This window comes from Larus michahellis, chromosome 4 (genome assembly GCF_964199755.1).
Source record: "Larus michahellis chromosome 4, bLarMic1.1, whole genome shotgun sequence".
NCBI classification, from domain to species: domain Eukaryota; kingdom Metazoa; phylum Chordata; class Aves; order Charadriiformes; family Laridae; genus Larus; species Larus michahellis.
In genome coordinates this window covers 54,067,476-54,091,065 of record NC_133899.1, presented here as the reverse complement: position 1 = coordinate 54,091,065, position 23,590 = coordinate 54,067,476, and the positions used below count along the sequence as shown (strand labels likewise).

Below are 23,590 nucleotides of genomic sequence, written 5' to 3'. Positions count from 1 at the left end.
TTGGACTTGCGGGGTTCTGGGCTGTAAAATGCCCTAGAGCTTGATAGGTTCCCAATTACAAGCTATTTTCGTTACTGTATCTTTTCTAAGAGTGCAGCAAGAAAAAAGTTGATTTCACAAACAACTGAACAGTGACGGGGTTTTCTATTTTTACTTCTGTTTTGATACACAAAAACTAGATTTAGAATATGTCTGCTAAAACCCTCTACACTGCAAAAAGCAAATGATAAAGACGATTTTAATTCCCCTTGTCTCAGGACAAGGGACTGGTTCAATCTCGGTACACGTGACACATGCTAGTGGTTGCTCCAGTACATGCCCATTTATAGCCGTTCTCCAACAGCACCTTCTCCCTTGACTGTCTGTCACTGCTTGTGCTCTAGATGGGGTGCGCTGTTGGGAAAGGGAGTATAACATGTGTGACATGAGAATCACACTGTGCCAACATCATTTTCAAGGAGCATTAGTGGTTATCAAAGTTATGACTATCTAATATTTTGGTTACGGAAGCACACGCATAAGGTGGAAATAGCTAACTAAATATCATCTGCCCAATCTTTTTCGTTGTGTGCTGGCAAACTGCTTGCTGGTTTTGAGGGAGAAGTGGTCCTTTGGATAGGATTTGCCAGGAGAAAGGGAAGGGTACCCCTGTGTGCAGCCATAAGGTTTGTAATTTGTCTGTGCTGTGTGCAAGCAGTTGATTACTTCTCAGAGCTGTAGAACTAAGGACAGGATAGCCCCACGGTAAGTGAATAAGTATGGAGGAAAAAGATGTGTAGGGTTAGCGAAGGATGTAAGTGAGATCAAGGAGAAAAGAAAGAATAAAAAGGGGACATTCCAGGGAAGATATTACAATGTAATGTTGGGGAAGATAAGACCTTAGTAGCTGTATTATTTTTGGAAGAAAGAGAAGGGATCACATTAGGATAATCAGAGAGATCAGGGAGGAAGAGATGGTTAGTAAGGACCAAGCATTTAAGCGTGACTCTTCACGGGATCTGTTGCCAGGCTTGAGATCAAATGAGGTTGGATATATTATCAAATTAAGTGAGCACCTGCATGTAAAAATACACGTTCAAAAATACTTTGCAGAGCTGGACTCAATACTGTGCGGTGCAGAGAATTGTCAACTCTTCCTGACGTCCTTAGCACCTTTCAGGAACTGCTCAGTACTTTGTTTTGTTCCCAAATTCATTTTGCTTGAGCACTACCCTCGGCCCCACTGGCAGCTCTTCCCACGTCCGAGTTGCTTGGTATACATGCCACCTTTTGGGGGTTGGAAGTAGCCTGGCGTGTAACTTCACAGCGTGAGCCCATTGCCAACTTTTGTCCTGTTCCGTACCTGTTGCTGCATTGCCATTTAATGCACAGTAATGACGTTGAAAAGTGTATCTTACCCAATGGCCTTAACTGGGTTAGTGTTTGAGCGTGGGTCGGTATTTGAGCCAGTTTAATCCAGAATTTCGTAGATCCCAATTCTGTATCTAATTCTTCTACAGAACAGATGTCTAATCTAGTCCAGTCCATCTGTTGGGTTGCAAATGGCAGGTTATATTGCGTACATGAAACACAGTGCATTTAACAGGGCATGCAGTTGACAGGGAGAAGATGGGGGGAAAAAATCTCCTTTGAATTGATTCCCTTCCTCACAAATAACTTGTAAACAAATATTTCTTTAAAAAAATAAAGTATGAATCATGCCACCTTTTTTTTTTTTCATCTAAGCAGCTTGATGGCAAAGGTATGGCCTAGTTGTCTGCTTCTCCCTGGGGTTTGTATTTGGTTTTGCAAACACTCGGTGCTTGGAGAGGGTCAGTTTGCTTTCCCTTCTCTCTCTCTCCATGGTGTTTTGCGCTAAGAGGGGTTTGTGTGGGCTATCATGCTTGGCTCCCACGAGATCCCACATCTGGTAAAGGATAGAGTGTATGACCCCACTCCCAGCCTCTTCCTTACCTCCAGCCTCCCCCCCATCATCTGAGAAGGTTAAACTAAAAGCAACATCTATGATGGCAAAGGTCCAAGTTTGAAATGTGTCCATTGTATGTGTTCAGTTCAAAAACAACATATCAAGGCGAGTGCAGTCCTTACAAGTAGCACCCCTGGGCCTTCTTTTATTCCAAAGCAGAGATATTTACCCAAGGAAAAGAGGGAAGTGACGGGGTAACAGAGTACACATGTTGTGAAAATATGCAGGCAGAGACTGAAGAAAAAATAACATTCTGCCACAAGTAGCTGCCTTGTTCCTTAAGGTTTTTTTTTTTTCTTCAGATTAGAACCAGCCATTTCTTGTGCTCTTTCAAGCACCTTCTGTGGTTTCCTGACAGCTGGCTGGAGAGGATTGAAAAATGGGCCATGGGTCATGTTATTTTCAAGAGAGGAGAAGCAAAAATTCCCATAATGGTCAAAATTAACAGGTCTGGGTTTTGGTGGGGTTTTTTTTTAGAATATCAGTGGTGGATATTTCAATATATAACCTTAGTTTAAAATTATTAATAAAGAACAGCTACAGAATCAGCTCTTCACTTCTCTTCCCTCTGATTGATTTAAAATGGCAAGCAATATTTTGTGTGGAGTTGCAGCCTGTCCTTTTACCCTGGCGTGTGAGAGGGAAATGTTCAGCTTCATATGAAGTATGCTGGGGTTTTCTGGAAGTATTTTGTTGGGTTTTTTAATGATGCGATAACACTTCTCTTGCAAAAACTGTTTCGTTAACATAAAGATAAGTCTCAGCAACAGCCTGCCGGCTGGTATTCCCACTCCTGGCTCTCCTGAGCCTGAATTGAAAATACCAATACATTCCCAGCTTTATGTTCAAGCAGATGGTTTCTGTTAGGAGTTATAAACCTTTCTGGTCTTTTGTTCTTTGGTGAACAAGTTGTCTTTTTAAAATATTCTAAAAAGAGAATACTTAGTTCACAGAAGTGCTAACTTATTTGACCTGTATTTTAGGGCATGAGGCTTCCTCTTGGGAACAGGGTTCACTACCCCTGCAGATAAAGGGCACAGCCCAGAAAGGTAGTGCTGTCAACTAGGTTTAAGGAAAGAAAGGAAAGAAAGCAGGAGCAGGGCAAGAGATACAAGAGAAAAATGTCAGCAGGAGGCAGCAAGTAGAGAAATTCAACTGCTATATGGAGAGAGACAAGAAGTCCAGCAAAAGTCCTACTGTCTGTGGAGCATAAGGAAGGTGAAAGTTTTGATGGATTCTTGACTTTTGAACAGGTGGATGAACAAACAACCCCAGGCAGTGGCGAACACGCTTGGGGCAGCTACAGCAGAAGTGGAAGTGGAGGGACTGCATGAGTAGAGAGCTGTGACCACATCACCTGACCAGGGCATACTCTGCATCAGCAACTCTGCATCCTCCAAGATGTTTCCCAGAGCATCTTTCTTCTCTTTGCTTTTCTCTGGCCTTTCTGTAGAATGACTAGAATGGGGTCAAAGAAGAGTATTGTCAGTGTAGTCCAGTCCATCCATAACACTTCTAGAGATTCAGTTAATGGCAATTTTAACAAGAGTGTTTTTTCTTTTGCGATATGAAGACATTCTCTAAGAACTGTAATGGAAGCCCCTTCCATACAGTTCACTGAATAGAGGGGGTTTTAATGGGTAACTCAGATAAAAATAGTCATTTATTCTTAATCACAGTTAACTCCTTTAGAATGAGAATAGGCAGCACAGTCTAATGGGTAGAAGATGTTGGTAGAAACAAGGAGCTCCTTAGTTCTAATGTTCGCTCAGCTGTGGACTTCCTGAGTGACAATGGATAACATGGGTAAAAACTTTCAGCTAGTAGTTAATAATGTTGAACTACTTTGTGAAAATGTGTGGGATAATTACTTAGCATCTGCAAAATGTTTGGAAGATATCAATTTCCATATTTCTGCTAATTATTTGTGACAGTGCATCATACTGTGTGGTGTAAAAGAGATTTGTTAAATTAACTAAACAGATGAATCTGTCTCTTCAGATCCCCTCATGTCCATGCTACAAATGATAAAAGCCCACTGATAAAAGATTAAACTGATTGAATCAAATTTTCTCATCACATCACTGAGTTGCACTGATTTATATGAAGCTATGACCTTCATTAATGATTTGGCTTACCGTGTCCAATGTGTTTCTAAACAAAATTTAAAAATATAAAATTTATCAAGTGACAGGGTCTGCTGTCATAACCTGTGTCTATTTTCATTAGGGATTTCTGCACCAGAGGTACAAAAATCATTGTGGAAGGGTATGTTTTATAGTTCTCAGCTATAGAATGAGCCCTTTCAGTGGTATTAACTCTCCCACATTCACACCAGAAAGTTGACTTGGCTTCTGGAAGTAGTATTGAGTGCCAAAACAGATTACTCCTGCTGTGTAACCAGTTTTCACCTGTTTTTGTGTACGAAGGCATTAATGACAGAATACTTCTTGGAATGGTTTAATGGTTAGAGGAAGGTAGTGCAATTCAAGGCTTTGCTAGGCAGTAGCTTAGGTACGCTCAGGGATTGTTTGCAAACCATAGCAAACCACTTTAACTATCTGTAAAGCACCTTCCCTGCCAGAAAAATGGGTGTAAGGATATTACCACTTTGCAGGCTTTGTTACTCATAAGCTGTTTGCAGAGAATTAATGCTCTGAATCACTAAGACCTTATTGTAGTATGATTTTTTTTAAAAGTCTCTCTTTTTTTTTTTTAGTTTTGGTATGATTGGCTATCATAGCAATAGCTCTGTTTTTCATATGACATACTGTACTCACTATTGTTTGAAATTGCCATTAGAACACTTGACAATAACGTTTTCTTTCCAAACTGGCTTGTATTTTTTCCAGCACTGATTTTTTTTTTCCCTTTCCTGTTTATCTAAAGTAGCTGAAGGAAAAGGACGCATTGCGTCAAGGCTGATAGGACAAGAATTAGACCTACTGTATGCGCTGGTTGTATTCAGGCCTACAAGCACTTCCTTTCTCCTCCCCCATACCCGAAGCCAGCTCTGCTCCATTCTTTGGGACTGGCAGGATATTGAGATTTAGAGGGCCTCTACCCTTTGAAGTACAGGGAGACCACGGTTCTTTCACAGTTCTTTACACAGCCTGAGCCTGAGGAAAATAGGTACAGGGATCGTGAGGATGGAGAGCTTCATAATCCCCGCATTTCAGGTAGTGTGTTTGCCCTGGGAGTAATAGTAAAGAAATACGAGGTTTGCTGTGATTTGGTGCTCGGGATTGGTTACAATTTAAAATTTGGTCTGGGCTTAGTGCAGAGCCAAATTCTGAAGTGATTTAGCTCTCCTGCATACGTGTTTACTCCTGTGTGGGTATGGACATAATGGGAGAATTTGCCCTCATGGAGTTGCAAAGGATTTGCTAACAGAAAACACACAGAAATCCCACCAGTTTAATTTAAATCTGTTTAACAGATTTACTGAAACTTGTGCCACACCCATGTTCCTCGACTGTTTAAGCCACATTTCAGTAAGTGCTTACACAAGGGTTTGCAATAGTTGAAGTAAATTGGATATAAACTGTACCTTTACTTAAAGCAGTGTAACTTTCCTATGTAAACAAGAATGAAGTCAAAACCTATGGACAACCCCCTTCCTCCGGTCCCAGCTGGAAGGTGTCACTGCGCTCAGTTACTCACCACGGTCCTCTGTTGACCACCTCCAACTGCTCGACGGCAGGGGACGAGGTGTGTGTGTGTGTGTGTACACTCTCCAATACGTTTCTGGGCGGAGAGTAAAGGTGCATTAGCTCAAACCACTCGTTTAAACTGAAGTGACAAATCCTGCCTGAAGTGTAGTAGTGTGAAGTTGGCTCTACTGACTACAGGGGACACAGCAGCCCTGGGCAGGGTGGCAGTTAGAGGCAGCTGGAGGGCAGCAATAGCTCAGACTGGGCCAGCTGTTTGCAGAGTGAGTGTCTGCCCATTGCTTAACTTGCGCACAAGCTAGGTTCCCTTCAACCAGCTTATTCACATTTTACGCCTTACTAAAGAATTCAAAGTTGATTTAATTTACAAGTCAAGGAGCATCAGCTTCTATTCACTACTGTGCCAATATTCAATCTGTCACGCGTCAGGAGATTTGTCTACTGTAAATCATTTCCATTTCCCAGCTAGTGCAGAATATTCAAGAGAACAGGTTTCTGTTCAAAATCCAAAGGAACTCCACTTGCCATTTCTCTTCAGGGTATTTACTGTCTACAATTCTAACTCTGGAATACCTTTGCACAGCTACTTTTCAGTTTCACTCTTCATTTGGTTTTGCTTTCTTTGCCACTGCTGACCAAAAGCAGCCTGTTTTCTTCCTACTGCCTTCAGTGGAAGTAAGTGGGGCAGGGTCCAGTAGCCTCTGTCGTAACCAGGGAAGATCTTTTATAAAGATCTGAAAAAGCGCATTAGCATTGAGGAGTGAGCACATAGGAGCTCATGGGCTACATTGAGTAGCAATTGAAAAGTGCATCAAATAGTTTCTTTCAGCATTTCCCCAGGGTTCGGCTCCGCAGCAGTTTAAACTGCTCAGTCTGCTGTGCTCCTACTCGTTCAGCTCCCAGCTGTATGTTCCCCTCTCCTCCTCTTGCACTGGCACCGGCACTTTCCTGACCTGAATAGTTGCATGAACTGGCTTAAACTGGCTGAAGAACAATCCTGGGGGATTTTTTTAGGCCACTCAGCTGAGACTGGTTGAAGGTGCCGTGGAACTGCATCTTTAGATAATCGTTCATCAGTTCCTCTAAGCTTTCCCATTACATAAGGGAGTGCTGGCTGGTGCTGTTTCCAGGACAGTTTCTGAGTTTGGTGGCCTGTGTTTTATAGCTGACTTACAAATGCAATTCTCCATGCAGCTAGGACCTTCCATAAAGATGAAGCAGTATACATTCTTAAAACCACTTTGAAGAGTGTCCTAAGTTAATTGCTGTTAAAGGCTGTTTAACATCACGAAGGGTTTGATTTCAGTAGGATAGTACAAGTCTGCAGACTTATATTAGGCATTTTGCTCTGTAAGATTGGGCCTACTTTGTCTCTAACAGTTACTAGCAGTCAACAAACAGTTTGAAAGCATTTGCCTTTCGTAAGAAATCCCTAGCAAGAGGAGGGGTTAGACTTCTGTTTTCTGTAGCCCATTTTTTTCCCCTCCTGGCAGAGAGCTGTTGATCTCCTTGATTGCGTCTCCATAAGGGATCCTCACTCCATGTTGACATACAGGACTGCAGAACAGCATACACATCCAGGACGGGACCTAGAACTTTACTTCTGCCTGTCATCTTTAGTCTTTCTGATAAGAGTTGGGGGTCCCTCTTGCAGTTGATTAGGGAAAGACCGTGGTCAGGCCTGGAAGCTTTGTCATTGGTGTCAGCAGAGGAGTCCTAGCCTGAATGGTCTGAGCCCATACACCGTTCCTGTCCTGATTCTGCCTTCCTCTGCCTGATTCAGTGGCCACGCACCGGCAGACAATGGGGAAGCTTATGCTGCTGCTCATCCATCATGTCTGGTTTGTAGTTAGCGAGCTCCTCATCCCAGCATTGTTAGGGCTCTTTTATTTTTTAGCAACACTAAACTAATTTGCAGGCAGAACAGAATGAGAAAGCTTTGATCAGACAATCCTGGTTTGTTTTTGCTACATCTTCTCCATCTATTGAGTAATCCCTGGCAAAAGGAAGGTGATAAGGAGTGAGTGGATGGTCGTGTTTGTAAGCAGAGAAGCACGTATCACTACACCGGCAGTTCCAGAAAGCATTTGCAATGGACATTGTAGATACATGAAAGCCCAGGCAGTGACCTCCAAAGGAAGCCCACAGGTTAAGACCAGTGCAGATATAAGCATGGAATATATAATTGCCCCTGTTATCCAGGGAGCATCTGGGTTTATTGATTTTTCCTAAGTGATCTGTTAAGGAGTTTAAGGTTCTTTTGGACACGTTTGGTCATTCAGGCATTTGGAATTGCTGTCACCTTATTGTTGATGGACAGGCAGAGCTAGTCACACCATGATCGTTGCAGTTGTCTTATACCTTCCATTATACAATCTTATTTTCATCTAATTACAGTTTACCATAGCATTTGAGACAAAAATGCTTATATAAGGGATTTGTTTCTAGATGGTTTTGATGGAAAGTTTCTTCAAAATGTTTGTATTGAGTTGGGCAAAAAGTGGTTGTCTTACAAGTGATTGAAAGCAACTCTTCTTTTTTTTTAAGAAGTTCTATGGCCTCCATTTTTGAGTACAGATTTCATGTTATTGATGGATGAATGGGATGTTAGGAGAAAAAAAGGGGTAAGGATTTTTATTTTCACATGAAAATTTACACAGATAGTGATACCCTAAGCATACTCCAGCACAAGGTTGAGCCCATTTTCTTTTGAAATTCCTTTTTCTAGCCTTTAGGAACTGTTGGGTCACTGGAAGGCAGTACTAGGGAATGGGATGCTAAGCTGTATCCGCTGGTTCACAGTACTCCTTGGGCATCTTGAAGGAACAAGAACGGGAAGCAGGAAGGAGTAGAACCATGACAGTGATGGGCTGGGAAACTGTTGAAGCAGAAGGGTGGGGGAGTGACAGCCGCAATGAGGTTTAAGATCGGGGCGGGATAAGGAGGAGATCCACGTAGGGAGATATAGCTTTAAGGGACTCATCTCCAGACCTTAAATGCATGCTGTGGTTTTTGCATCTCGCTATTTCACTGTTATGTAGCAATTGGCTGACAAGATACTCGCTTCATTCCCCTCTTGCCTTCAGAAAGAACAGTGTGGTTCCTATTTGTGGAAGCAGTTAAAAGTATACATCTTAGATCTAAAGCCATCCGAACACTAAAAATACCAACATTTTTCTGTGATGGAATGTTGGGGGGTAATGCAATTTGACATTTTGAGTTAAATGTTTGACAATAATAAACTAAAAACTGGTATTTGGGCTCTAGGATTTTCCATCTAATACAACTGGAACTCAGTAATTTTTTCAAAAAATGCCATGTACAGCAACAAGTCCAAATCCTGTTGGCTTTTCACTGATAGGCCCAGTCTGTGGAAACATTAAGGACATCTCATTTATGAATCCTCTGAAAAAAGCAGTTCAGTAGTTCAGTCCAGAGCAAGAAGGACTTTTGGTGAACTATAAGGCAAGAATTCTATCTAAATAAGAATTTAAATTTTAAAGATCCCTTTGGTAAAATTATATCTACTTCTTCAGTACAAATGAGTTCATGATAAGGGCATTTATTTACTTTGGTAATAACTACACTTGTTTCTTTCCCTAAGCGTCTTTAAACTTTTAGAGTACTCGTGTATGTAATTTGAGTTTGACCTATTTCTAGCAATCACAGAACTTGCTTCAAGCTCAGGCTATTCTGAAATGCTCTGTTTTGATATTGGCAGCATTTAAACCCTTCTCATCTTCCCCCTAAAACTGGAAACTATGTCTTGATTTGTGAGGGGTAAGGAGTGGCCCGAAATGATAAAATCGTCTTAGGAGACTAAAAAATTTATCACGAGATGGAGATATATTAGCATGTAAAATTTTCTTTGGCTTGATTGCATCTCAGAGTTTACCAGAACGTATACAAATAGTTTCTAGTTCTAAGAAGTGTGCAGACCTCAGTTTTGCATATGGCTGTCTCTCCAAACCACAAGTCACTAAAGAATGTCAGTGTGATGTTTGGCTGGTTAAAGGAGGGCAGCACTCCTAAAGCAGGCTTGTGGTTTTATCCCTGCACTAAGAAGACTGAAACGTTAGAGAGATTATTTTCTTTCACATGCATTATAATTTTTTTTCCACAGTCTGAAGTAGCAGCACCTGTGTAACCTTATTTAACTGCCTTCACACGTTTTCTTTCCCTCAGCTAATATTCTGCCAATGTGACAAACTTTCCTCTCTCTGAACTGCAGAACACCGTGAAAGCTGGTATTTCTCAGCCTTGTCCAATAATGTGAATGTCTTCTGTGCGCTGTGCATTGAGAGCTGTCATTTTACTAATATTGTAAGAACAGGACTACTATCAGAATAAATTTTACAGGGAAACTGTTACAACTTGTTTAAAAAAAAACAGGTCGATGCATATAAGGATCTATTGTTTGCTTAGCCCTGAGCCATTCCCAAGCATGGTTCATTACAGATAATTGGCTGCTGCTCTTTGATTACAAATTTTTTGTCCAAGAGAGGCTGTGAGGAAGGTATATCCATAGGCTTTAATTCAGTGTTAACCAGAGGAGTGTGCAGTTATGTTTCCTTTTTGTTGACAAACATAAAAAATAGTACGATTTATAACTTTTAAGTCCTTTCCCATCCTCTGAGGGCCTGAGAGATGTTAATTCAGTTTTGGGCTTCTCAGCTCATTCTGCTAACAAGAATGTCAGTAAAGATGGTGTAATTGAAACCTGCATATAAGTTCACCAAGGCCTACAGAGGACTGAGACTTGTCACATATTTAATTTCTATTCACTGGGGCACTACAGAAGAATTATGATAATTACAGTTTGCACCTCAACCAAGGAATCTTGTCTCCATTCCAGTTTATTTTGCACTCATAAGAATATATCCTTTTCTATCTCCATAGTGATGGTAGCTCACAGCAAATGATCTGCCATGTGGGTAAGTGGTATTCAGTTCCTCGCTGCTCTCTGCCATCTGGCGCAATTGCTTTGCTATCTGTTACTTCTTATCCAGCCTAACAGAGCTGACTGTCCCTGGAATGGGCCTGAATTGATTTCAAAGAAATGCAGGTCTGTGAAAGATAGGTGCAAGTTCCTAGCAAGAGGAGGCAATTCATAGCGTAATTCAGTCTTCTTTTGAGTCCAAAATACCTGCCTTCCAGTGACCAGAAAGTCTTATTTTTACTGTGAACAGCCCTTTTGTTAGAGCTCTTAGTAGTAAAGGGAAGGGAATTTGTTAAAATACTGATTTTATTTCCACACTATCACTTTAAATATGAGCCAACTCTGTTTTCCTGACAACCAATGAGGCTTGATATTTTTTTTTAATTAAAAACCAGCAAAGGTGGGGTTTGTATTTCCTTTCCCGTAGAATGCATTTGAAGCACCTCTGTCTCCAGCTGGCTATGGGAGCAGAGCCAGCCCATAATGGTTTCAAGCCCAGTGTGTGCATAGGGAAAAGGGTTTTCACCTGATTGATGACTCTGAAAGCGTTTGCAGCGCGGAGTGCTGAAGCTGGTAGCACTGAAGTTGTTTAGAAGAGAAGAGAGAGGAGGTGGATGTGTTTTCTAAAACCTGGCAATTCTTCCCTGTCAAGTGCAGTAAATGGTGCATGAAGGGTCTCATTTCATCTGCTTGTGGGCACTCTGCTCCATGAAACCTTTTGAAGTGGTTGCCAGAGGATGTAGCTGAGATTGGTTGAACTTCCTCGGAGTCCTTTTCCCTGGCCATACAGCCATTCTTTCAGCTGGGCTGTCAGAAGTTTTGTTATTGGGGCTACCCATTAGGATTTTCTAGGTGGAGGACTGAAAATTAATTGTTCCCTCTGATATTGCTTAAGAATGCAAAGCAGTTGTGACACTGAAACATCTTCCAGAATCTCGGTATCCTTTCCAACTTTACATAATATTTACTGCTTCCCAGGCATCATATTGCTCCAGTTTTAATCTGGATTTTGTAGGAAATTCATGGTATCTCTACCTGATCTGTTACACAATGGGCCCCTTGTCATTTCCTTAGGTATGATAACAACGTTATTGTCCAAAGTGACTTAATCTTTGCTGTAGGGCCTTGTGATCTTGCAGTCATCTTTATAGCACCTCACTAATGGGAATGCTTCCAGCATTATGCTGGAGAGGGGAAAAGGAAACATCTTTCTTTGTAAAGGAGTCTGCTCTCAATCATCACGTGTGGGTAGGAGTGGGGAGGTGCATTATGTTCAAGGTTCACAGGTTCAAGGAGCAGGAAATAGGATAGGGTGTTAAGCAGAACGTGAAATGGCCCCCAGGACTGCACTTTGGAGGAGCTGAGTTCTTTTTGGGTGGGGAGGAGAAGACATCCTCAGGAGCACCTGAAAGTATGGAAAAGGTAGAAGAAATATGGAGGCTAGAAGGAGGGGAAGGAGACTGAGGAAGGAGCAAAGGGCAAGGTAGCGCAGACCTTGCTCATTGGGATGCATATCTGTAAAAATGGGGCTGGATATCTGAAAATGTGCTTTTCTGCAGGATTTCAGCTTGCTGCTTCTCACCAGCTCAGAAGCTGTATGCATGGCCTGTTTCATGATAGATTAGTGTTTCCATGTGGAACCGTAAAGTGCAGACATGCTTGAAGATGGGCAGGTGGCAAGACAAATTATCTGAGCTTTATCAAAAGCCAAAAATTCAGGGAGACAGACATTTGGTTTCAGTTCTGGGCAGATGCTCAGGTCAAGTCTTATTTTGTCCAAACCACTTCCCCTACCCTTAGGCATGATATTTTCAGAGTGAAAGGACGGGCAAAGCCCGGGGAGATTCCAGAGCACGGCTTGTTTTGCAGCTGGCTGGACATGGAATTTATCAGTGACAGAGCAAGACTCGCTCTTCTCCTGCAGATATAGCGAGCGCTGGGACTTGTGCACGCACAGAGAAGCATGCACACGCATGCACACACAGGCACCAGAACAAACCAGTTCTCTCCTGTCTGCTGGGGAGGCTTCAGTTACAGTGTCTGAAGCCAAAGATTTCGTTTAAGCCATTCGGACTCTGAGCGCTGTAGCCCTGCCTGCCTCCTTCCTCTCTCAGCGCCCAGCCAGAAAAATCCTCCCCCTCGCCTCCCTCCCCTTCCAGCACACACAGCACAAAAAGCAAAAACCGACCCAAGCTTGCCTTTGCAGCTGGGACTTATCAGCCAGAACACACACATGTAGGTCATCCATGGGAACTCGGCAAAGTGTTGGATCAACGAGAGCACTGGTGGGGGTGCAGGGCAGCGGGAGGAGCGGGGCCGGATTCTTTTTTTATCGTTATTATTATTATTGTCTGCTCTTTTAGAAAGGAAAAGGAAGAAAGATTACAGCAGCTTTTCTATTAAATGAAAAGATTAGCATGCCGTGGATGCTTTGCTGGGGCGTGATGAGATTTGCAGCAGATGAGTTGGTTGCTAGGCGATGCTAATGAAAAGCAGGCTTTCAAAACTTCTGTGCTGTGTGGGCCCAAAAGTTATCTAGCCTCCCTCCTGCAGTCCCCCCCCTTCCCCCCCCCGGCCCCATGCAACCTTCCAAATATTTATAAAATCCTCACTAGGAACAAGAAAGCCAGACTCCGGGCTGGGCTTTTGACAGCTCGCTCTTCCTGAGCTGCCTGGGAGACACACGCACATACACACACGCGCAAAACTTTGCTGGTTTTCTATTCTTCCTTATAAAGGAGGAGGGAATTGAAAACAAAACAAATGTTAAAAAAAATTTATAAAAAAAAAGGGGGGGCGGGCGGAGAAGAAGAAAAGTGAGCAGTGGCTCCCAAACCAGCTCGGGCTCTGATTTCGGAGTTCAGTCAGAGTTTAGGGCTTGCATGTGTGCGCGTTGGGGGTAGGTACGTATTTGTTTTCAATTTCTCTCCATGCGTTTTCAAGCTGGGCTCTAGCTCTTCCCCTCCTCCCATCCTGCTGCAAGCCTCCTTTCCCTTTCAAGGCCTTCCGACACAATGAGCTTATTTTCCCATGCTCCTTGTGAAAGCCGGGGTATGTGCGTGAAAGCTGCAGCCTCGGAGGACCCTTTTAAATACAAAAACTGAACGTTGCTGAAGTTACAGACAGGGTTTCTGCTATTTTACAAATGACCTATGTCTCACTCCCCTTCTCAGAAGTATCAGCATTCTTAGATATCTTACCATCTGTCTCTCTCAATTGTTTTTTTAAGTGAATTTAATGTTGGTGTGACAGCATTGAAGGCTGATGTTTGCTGCTTGCTCCATGTTCTCCTTATTGCTGTGGCTAGTGTGCCTCAATGCTAAAGCAAAGTCCTTTTGTATCAGCAAAAAAAGATATTTCCATGGTCAGTTCTTGGCTAAAACTGCCAAAGAGGCAGCATTTAACAAGGTCTAATTTAAAATAATCCAATTGAGACATATAGTCCTCTCATTAAAAAGCATCACTTTGAAGCTACTGAGGTACCTTGGGCCTCTAGGTTGGGCAGAGGAACCTGCAGGAGCGGTGCCTCACTGCACTGCCCACTTCGAGTTTCACCCATCCCCTACCCCGGTATATCACATTGGATGTGAAGGGCATATTCTCCCTTTAATGCCAGCGTGTATTTTTCATGAATGCTTTTGGGGAGGTAAGAGGTTAGCACGAATTGGAAACAGAATTGAAAACTACTGTGAAGAGTGAATACGAGTCTCATACGGTGGTCCCATAAAGGTAGTCCAAGATCGACCATTAACAATCTTGGTTGAGGTCCGCAGAAGCCACTGGCACTTGGTTTAATGAAAACAAGAGCCTGTGGGAGTTTTGTGGGATTTTTTGTTTTGTTTTGTTTTAAAACATGCTGGAGCAGCTGTTTTTCCTGGACTCTTTCTCACTGATGCCAGTATGAGTTGTTAATCAACAAGAAATTCCTCAGGCAGCCGATTTTGTGAGGCTACTACAGTGACCACTTCACACCATATTTCAGATGGCAGAGGCCTATAGGTTCTTTTTTCTCCTTTTTCTACCCTCAGCACTGTTTTAGTGAGATATTAAACCAAGGTCCTGATCGTGTGTGGTCATTAAAAATCTCAAGGCATTCCCTCCAGAAGTTAATCTTTCAATTATCAGTTAGGGGAATTCAATTTTGCTTCCATAAATTCTCCTGCTGTTTCAATTAAATAGGGATGGCCAATTTCTAAATGCTTGGGAATACAGCCAGCTGCTGTGTGCAGACTGTGGGATGACTATTCAGGTAATGCTCCATTATTTGAAGTAAGAATTTTGGTCCTGCAGGACACGTTACAGGATGTGTTAGGGGGTGTGGTAAGGGCAAAGCAACGCCGTGCCCTCCCTCCTGTCCTTTGTCAGGCTGAGCAAAATATCTGGAGGGCTCCAAGTTTTTGAAGCCTGGCTCCAGGCGTTCCAAGGCTGCACAGACATGCCTGCAAGGTATTGTTGACGATTACAAAAGGAAACTTATTTTTCACCTTTTTCCTAAGATGTTGCATAGTACCGTCTGGGGTGGCCAACTGCTGCTCCCTGGTTCCGTTCCAGTCGTGGATATAGGCATTCCTTTGTGTAGCTTGGTCGTCTTTACTTTGATATGTTCTAGAATAAAAAGTGATGGACAAATGCAAAATAGGGGTGTCTTTGGAAACTAACATTATCTGATGTTCTATATTCTGAAATCAAAGCCCAGTGTGTGCCTTTCCCACATGGCTTTGCTCCTACCAGAGTGGTGTCCCAAAAGCTTTGCATATGCGTGCCCACTTGGGTCACTCCTTGTACTGCATGTCTTTGCCAGCAGCCAGTCAAAGTGCTACAAAAATACTTCATTTTGTGATGTTAACAGAATTAGGTGATGAATGTAAAACACGTCCAGTTTTCATTCACATACCACTGGATTTTTCACCTTTACACTAGCATCTACTGAATTCTGAGCAGTCAGGTCTTACCCACGTGATGGTTCATAGGAAACCCATTTGATGGTCACCTCTGTGACCTCTGTGCATGCTGTATCTTGTATTCACATATACAAGAATTCATGAAGGAAGTGCTAACCCCTCCAGCAAAAAGGAGACAGACCATGTAATTTTTCTATATTTACTTGTGATAGATAAAGTTGGGATAAATCTGGTGAAATATATTATACTGTAGGCTTCAAGATGTTTGATTTGTTTAAAAAGTAACTGACCCACCTCAAGTGTGCAACTGAAAGCATTTCTGATAGCAAGCTTTCCTTCATATAAGGCTTGCCTTTGTGCCCACTGGAGTCAGTGGACTTCCTAGGGAGTAAGATAGGGTGCGTAACAGGTTTGGGGGGAAAATACTAGCAAATTGAGGCAAGCAGAGCAGTATTTCCTGATCGAGAGATAGCAAAATGTTTAGGGCTTGCCTATAAGAAATGCTGCGTAACTGAAATTTGCTTTGCTGGATTTCTAGTTCCACAACTGCCACTACCATCTCTACCGATTGTTTGGAGAAGGTCCTCTGCAGATTCACACACACTCAATTGATCATGAATGAAGCTAAGAGCAGTTATTAATCTTACTGCCTGGTTGCACTCTAAACCCCCTTCTAATCCTGCCTCTGTTCTCTTAGACAATGAATGCAGTGAGATGAAGGCAGGATCAATGCCAGCATGGAGCTGCCCTTTTTAGTAGTTGTCGTGGCAGGGTTTTATACATCAGCAACAGTGAGTGGTTCTCAGTGTACTGGGGGGAGAAGGGAATGAAGATGAATTAAAAGGGTCAGACATCGTGCTCCTGAAGGGATGGCAGAGTCCCATCCCGACTCTTGGTTTCTGGTGAATTTTTGGGTTCCTTGTATTTAATGACTGACCTAACGAGACATTACAGCCCTACTGCCCTTTGGAGATCTATGAAGAGCTTGACACAAGCTAAGAAAGGGTGCATTGTGTCTTTGATCCACTGGGCAGTATTTCACAGGCTGGCAGATTTAATAAAATCTCAGAGGAACCTCAGCTCATTTTTTAAGAGGCTTAACATTGAGTTAAAAGTTCCCTTTACTCCTGCATTGTTGGAGACCATTCCCTTCTTGTGTGCTGCCAGAGGACCTGCAGAGAATTGGGGCTTCAGGAGCCCAGATTGGAGGTAGGCAGCTGGTTGAGACTGGTTAGGAATCTGCAGGAGGAATAGCAGGACACAAGAAGCTTCCTAAGCCTTTTTGTGTTGCTCAGTCTTTGAAGTTATCCAGTGCCTCAGATGCAGTGTGAAAACTTTGCTCCACACCTGAAAGGAAAACCAAGCTACTGACCTTTTGGTCAGTCATTTTGAGCTGCATGACATCAAAAAGCTACGTCTAGTACCACTACTTCTAGCAATGTTATTTGTACCACCGTCAACATTAAGTAAGGATAACTGCCTCCACAACTAGAAACATGAACAAGTTCACTATCAAGAAGTCCTCCCCTGATACCATGTTTATAGAGACAGCCAGAAAGCAAGTATGAAGGTGGAGAAGGCCTTAGAAAGACTGATAAATGGATCCTTGGAGCTTCAGACAGTGCCAGAGTTTCTTGCTCAAAGCTGCTAATCTAATGAAAAAAGCAAGAGGTGAGGAAGAAGAGCAGTGAGCCAGGCAGGCTGGAAGAGAGCCGCTGGAGCAGCAAGCTTTCTTTGATGTTGAAAGCTGAGGACTAGGAGCATTTGGGCCAGGAAGCAAATCACTATGTGCCATTTTGGAGTGAAGACCTAGAGCAGGTCAAAATCTGAAAACCGATGAATACTGAAAACTGCAGAGTTTGTTTTCGAACATCTGATCACTTTAACCACTACTCTGCTCGCTTCTGTTATTGTTACGGAGGTGCTGGTTGTGGACTGCATGGATAATTTCACAGCAAGAGTTCCAATCTAAGCCATATGTTGACCCTTCAGTCTAACTTTATATAGAAAAACTATTGCTAGGAAAATGTTAGTGATTAGTTTAAGGGAGGGGAAGGATTTTGCTTAGACTTTCAAAAGTGCAGGGTAAATACTTTTGAAATCCCAAGCACTCGCATATTACCCTTTTTTGAGAAATGAAATACAGTTCTCATGGTATTTCAGTCACCACTAACTCTAAAATAGAATCCTTTATAAACTCAGAAATTCCCTGCTAGGTTGCTGCCCACTCCCGTGGATAATGCAGGCTGATGGAGTTTTGGATTTGAAACGAAAATGGAATCTCCACCCAAGGACTTTTCATTGTCATTGACTGAAGTTTGTTTTTCTTGGTGGATAAAAGTTTAGATATTTTAAGAAGCTTTAACACAAGCAATTAGTCAAAATTGGCACTTGAAATGATTGGAGATGGGTACGGGAAGGCTCCAAACCCTGCTTTATAAGAACTTTTGCCAATTTATACTTCTCTTGTAATATAGCAGCTGACGTCCCCCTTTCACTGATCCTTGTAAGATCCAGCAGAACCGTGCTCCCTTCCTGCTGGCAGATACAGACCCTGCAGAGATGTACAACATACAACGTCCACCGATATTTTTAAGATAATTCCTTTCTTGAGAGAAGACTGCAGAGGGGAATAAATGCTTTCAGGAAGAAGAAATTGCTGTTTGGAACTGATATGTCTAGGGGCACTGTTGAATATCAAGAGAAAACAAAGAAAATTAAATGAACTATCACAAAGGAAGAGACAGTCATGTAAAAGGCAAAGATGATTTGTGAGATTTTGCAATAGCCTCCCAAGGGGAGCAAGGCCTTTTGCTTGAGACATTTAAAATTAGACTGGACAAGGCAATGGAAATTCAGCGTACAGGCCCCCTTGGGACAGAGTGGGTAAGCCACTGGGTCTCCCTTTGCATGTTCCCTTACTCTTTTGTAACTCTTCCTGAATACCTCCATTCCAAATAATCGTTTGTCTTCCCCAGACGCCCATCCTGGCTCTCTGTTCCTCCCCCTCTCCCCTTCAAGAAAGAAGCCGTGTTTGATTCATAGTGTCAGTTATCTTCCAAGCTCCACGCCGATCCCAGGGGTAGGAGCTCATGGGGCTGATGAGGGTAGGAGTGATCAACTGCAGGTTTTCCTGTTGCTGAGCTTGCTGCAGGCCTGACCGTTTTTAAGACTTCAACAGATGTTTCTGCTTAGAAACTATTGGCATCTTTATGGACTGTTTTTTCCATTCTTCCCTCCCAGCCCATGTCCCAGCAGCAATGAATTATGTAAGACTACATTCTAGCCTTTTCTTTATTAATATTTCTGTAGATGCATCTTTAAGCAGTACATCTACAGTTCTCTCTCATAGTTTTAGGTGCATCAGCTTTCTCTTTGACCAAAACACCCACCTACCCTCAAAAACACTTACATGCCTTTCCATCCTCTTACAGGTACAGATGCCAAAAATACAAACACTAGAATCCCACCTCCTGACTTCAGATTCAAGACATCTCTCACTGTTCATACTGTGGTCTTAAGCGATATGCCTTGTGCTTAAAGGTTAAACCCTTGCTATGGGGCTGCCTTTATTTGTCTCTTACTGCTGGTGCTTAACAAACAGTAATTAATAATAAGTAATGGAAGGAGATTTAGAAACTGCTGCTGGAGCTCACAATGTCTCCAACAAGCATCATCCCCACCTGGCTTAGTGGTTTAGCTGACAGTTATTAGAAATGAACAAGTTTCAGACAGTCTTGAGTGGAATAAGTGCATTGAATTGGTTTATTTGCACTGTTGATAAGCACTTGTAATCCCACAAAATACGCGGTGTAATGCGTGCAGGGCACCTGATGCAGTGTGGGTAGACTTAACCCTTTTACATTGTACAGCAAAACTTCAAAGCTCAAAACTGGCTGGATTAAGTTTCTTAAAAAGATGATGTAAGTAATATGTGCAAGACCACATGCAGATTACTTTAACTCAGGAGACAGAGAAACTTTCTGCATTGGAAAATTTGGCATGGCACCACCAGACTACTACTTGATTTCAGACGTACTGTAGTAGCAGAAATAAGCTGTTTCCTTCTTTGGGAACACACTACTAGAAGGAGACAGCCAGTGTACCACAGCCAAATGTGGGATTTTCATGCAGGCCTATGTCTAGTTATTACAGCAAAGGGTTGCTGTAAATCCTCTTGATGCACTTAGCAACTGAATTCCCACTGGAAGAAAAGCACATCCTTGCCAATATAAGACTCTCATTGTTCACCACCTCAAAATCCTTTTGTGACTGTGCTGCTTCGACAAGGCACAATGTCATTTCAAGTGGTCCTCTTGTCATTTTACGCTTTCATTAATTTAATGCTGATATAAAGTTGCTGAGTAGATTACTTCCTTTTATTTACAGTATATGTATAGTTCTCCAGTAACAGCCAAGCAAGTTCACATTGTCCTACCCAGGTGCCTCTGCACTGGTTTTGCTGGACAGTGAGGGCTGGTGAAAAACTCAGCCCTTTCTTGACACCTTGTCTGAGACTGCCCAGCAAGAGAGATAGTGGTACTGGTGGGTGTGACGTGGCTTTGGATCGCTGAGGAGACAAGCTGGACTAGTCATCCAGCCACTGGAGTCTCCCTCCAAAGAGAGCAGAGTGTGGTACTGCCAGCGCGGGCACTGGATGCAGCTCAGATGGTTTGGGTGGCCTGGACTCTCAAGAGGGTTCAGCCCCCACTGAAGTCCCCTGCATTTCCCACCTGGAATTCGGGTGGTGAATCTCTTCTGGTGAGAGCTGAAACATATATACGCTAGGAGAAGATGAGTTCAACTTTAATCGTCCCAGCCTTTTTCTGTCTTCTGAAAACCATACTATAAGCATTGCCAGGTCAGCCAGTTTAGCATCTTTTATCAGTAATTGCATTTGAGAGAGAATTGCATACAGTAGGCACTATAGTAGACAGGGAGTTTTTAAGGCTTTTTAGTTTTTATTTACTGGGAGATAAGGCATTGCTGATGTGAGCAGGTATTTCCCCTGTTTTGAACAGGGACTGCCATTGCAGTCATCAACATTTTGTCGACTGATGTAAAGAAGAGACAAGCTCTGTGTCCTAATGTCTTCAGAGAGCTTGACATTGCACAACTATTTTTGATGTACACCCTCACTGCTGCCTGGTTTTGCAGTTACTTTTAAGATCTAGTGCTCTGCTGGTGAAGAGAATCACATAGCAAAATGGAGAGACAAGATCTGAACTCCAGAATTCCTGTCCTTGCTCCTTTAGACCATGCTGTTTTTCTTAGGAGAGTTTAATTCACTTCAGGATCCAGGAGAGCTACGAGCCAAGCTATGAGCCATTATCCACTAACAAAAATCTGCAATAATAGCAAATGGAGCATGTAAGCTGCCTTGCCAAGGAACTTGATGCTCTCTTTTCTCAGAGGTCTCTGTGCTGAAGGTCTCCCCAGATCTCTCCCTGTTAAATATGAAATCTCGTAGCTCCCTGGGGCCCATGACTGACCCCCTGGCTAATGGCTTTTTCCCAGTCCTGTTTTGTATGGTTAGATGTTGGCTGACACTGCATTTTTACTGTTCGGTTTTGTTTCTCATAGTCTTAGAAGTGGCCATTTTCATTGTCAATAAATGCATCTCTCTGCCCAGTACACAGTATTCTCCTGGCAGCTTGGTGCTCACAGACTATAGGGAGCTGTAAACAACACTGTTTATACTTTCTGCTGATACCAGAACATTAGCATATAAATAGGGGGGAGATTTAAACAGGCTAAAACAACCCCAGCCTGGACTATTGGGAAGGGCGGACAAGCTGCTTTTCACTCTCCTTGCCAAGGATGTCAACTTTTCTGTGGGACTATTGCAAGAATGAAGGGCTTAAAGAGATGGGAAGCTTTTATCTGACAAAAGAAAGGTCGATGAGCCTTAGAAATGCAGAAATGGACTGAATAACAGTCTGCCTGTTGGGATTTCCTTGTGAACCCTGTTGGTGTTAGTCTGGGGATGTGGAGGGAGGGAAATTACTTATTTAAAAATCGCCACTGAGCTGTGGGATAAGAGCTTACTTTAAAGGGTGACTTACAGTGAAGTCTTAAAAATACGATAATTGCACCTGGAGTGAGCATATCACTTCAGAAAAAGTTATTTCATTTATCTAAAGAAACGTATCAGGTGACCTTTAGCATTTTTTTAGCTGCACAGTATTTCAGAAACATGGTACAGACAAATACTAAATCAAATAACCTCTCCTATCTTATCTATCTATTGAATTACTAAAATTCCTCTCACCTTTGGCACCAGTGAGAGATAGGCACTAATGCTGCAGTTACCGTCAAATGGCTTAAGTCCTTTTTTCATGCAGCTGAGGTTTTATTTTATTTTTTATAATAGAATATGTAAAGCAGGGTTAACAGAAGTGCAGAGGCAAGGGAGAAAAGAAGATCTCAGTTAACAGTTCTTTGGAAACCAGAGACCAAGACAAGGAGAAAGAAAAGCCAGAGATGATGTTTCCAGGTGAGAAAGAGGTACTGTGGAATTTTAAAGAAAGCTGTCACATGAACAGTGGGGGTGAAACTGTGAAACAGAACTTATCTGTGCTTGGGATTTGTTGTGTGCCTTGCACATGTGCATCAGCAGGGCCTTCCCCTAGATCTTTGGGGATCCTTCCATTTCAGGGCTGGAGAGCTCTGGGTGGAGCAGCCACTTGCCCCATCTTCCCCCTCCTGGGAGGAGGAATGTTTGTGATGTTAGTTTTCCTCTTCAGAAGCAATGAAATTTTGTGCCAAAACAAGGCATGTCCGTGATTGCTTTGTACCATCACCTTTCTGCTGTGGAAAAGACTAGTTTCAAAGTTATGTTCACAAAATGGAAGAGACGCTGTGATCTGCACAGCGCTTACTACACAAAGGTTGCTGCAAGAGTGTCGTGCATAGGCACCCTAATCGTGGCAGTGAGAGGGGCACATGAAAAAGAGGAGGCAATGGAAAATGAGCAGGCTCTAGGCCTCTTCCTACAGCTCTTCATTTGCCACATCTCAATGCCTTGACTCATGGGCCAAAAGGGAGCTCGAGTTCTGGAATAACTGGCAGTTGTGGTAAAACGCAAGTTAAAAGGCACTTTCCAAAACAAGCTGCAGTGCACGTGCAATCTTGTGCCTCTGCAGCCAGGAGCTAGTGCAAGCAGGAGGCAAACCTATTCTTTGCTTTGGGGTGCAGGTTGCCAGCAGATAAGTCACTGCATTTGTAGGGGTAGGAGTGTCCGATTGCGCACTGCTGGGGTGGCTCAGTGAGAAAAGGAGACATTTCTGCACTGGGGGGCAGTGGATGTCCCAGGCGGGGAGAGGCGTTAGGGGTCAAGGGCTATAGAAGACTCCTGTATTTCAGAGACCTTGATCACAGAGCCACCATGTTCTCCCATAGGATTAGTTGCCCTTAGATTAACCTCATTAGCAGTAATTATGAAGTCTGACACATTTCCCTGTCATTATCTCCCCTGTATCATGCTGTAGGACATCTTCCTCATGCTTCTGTCTTTTTAGCTATCTGGTAGATTAGACCAGAGTTTTTTCACTATGTTATCTCTCAAGCCTTTTCCCTCCAATGTAAACTGGCCAGTTTTAGCACAGGATCCGTTGCAGTGATCGCAGTTCAGTATCTCACTTTCGTCAGGCAAATGGTAGACAAAAAGAACAGCTAGTTATTGCTCATGTAGTAACTTCAATGCCACTGGGGATAAAACTGTGCTTTGTCTTTGGGTTGGGATTCCAGTGCTGTAGATTTTCCTGGTCTTTAGTGAGCGTGGGCATAGCAAAATGCTCTCCATCTTGTGGAATTCCTGGGCCTCTATTGGGAAGGAGATGGCTAGAGCACCACTGTCCTGGTGGCTTGAGGGAAAGATTAATAAAGTACCAAGGGGCCCGTGTTCAAGGCAGGATGATCAACCAAAGGCTGAGCAGGAGAGAGGACCTCGGAAGCGCATATACAGCTCTCAAAGTTAATTTACAGGATGTGTGTGCCCAAAAGACAGAGGAAGTTCAAACCTGGCAAACGTGGAAACTAACCTAAGATACTTTTTGCTAGTGTGGGTCTCTAGCACTCTTTTTCACTGGAACAAGAGTGAAAACGAACCAGG

The 23,590-nt window shown here is 42.9% G+C and overlaps 1 protein-coding gene across 3 annotated transcripts in view; it reads left to right on the top strand.

Annotated features, from left to right (window-relative positions):
• RAD51B (RAD51 paralog B) overlaps positions 1–23,590 on the top strand; it is a 420,404-nt gene that overhangs the window by 316,949 nt on the left and 79,865 nt on the right. The window contains exon 11 of one of the 3 annotated variants that reach the window (XM_074584886.1): positions 10,537–10,571. The exons of the other annotated variants lie outside the window; for them this stretch is intronic. Within the exon in view, the coding sequence (XP_074440987.1) occupies positions 10,537–10,559 (23 nt within the window). The 3' untranslated portion in view covers positions 10,560–10,571. The remainder of the gene's footprint in view (positions 1–10,536; positions 10,572–23,590) is intronic. 3 annotated transcript variants of the gene reach the window in all.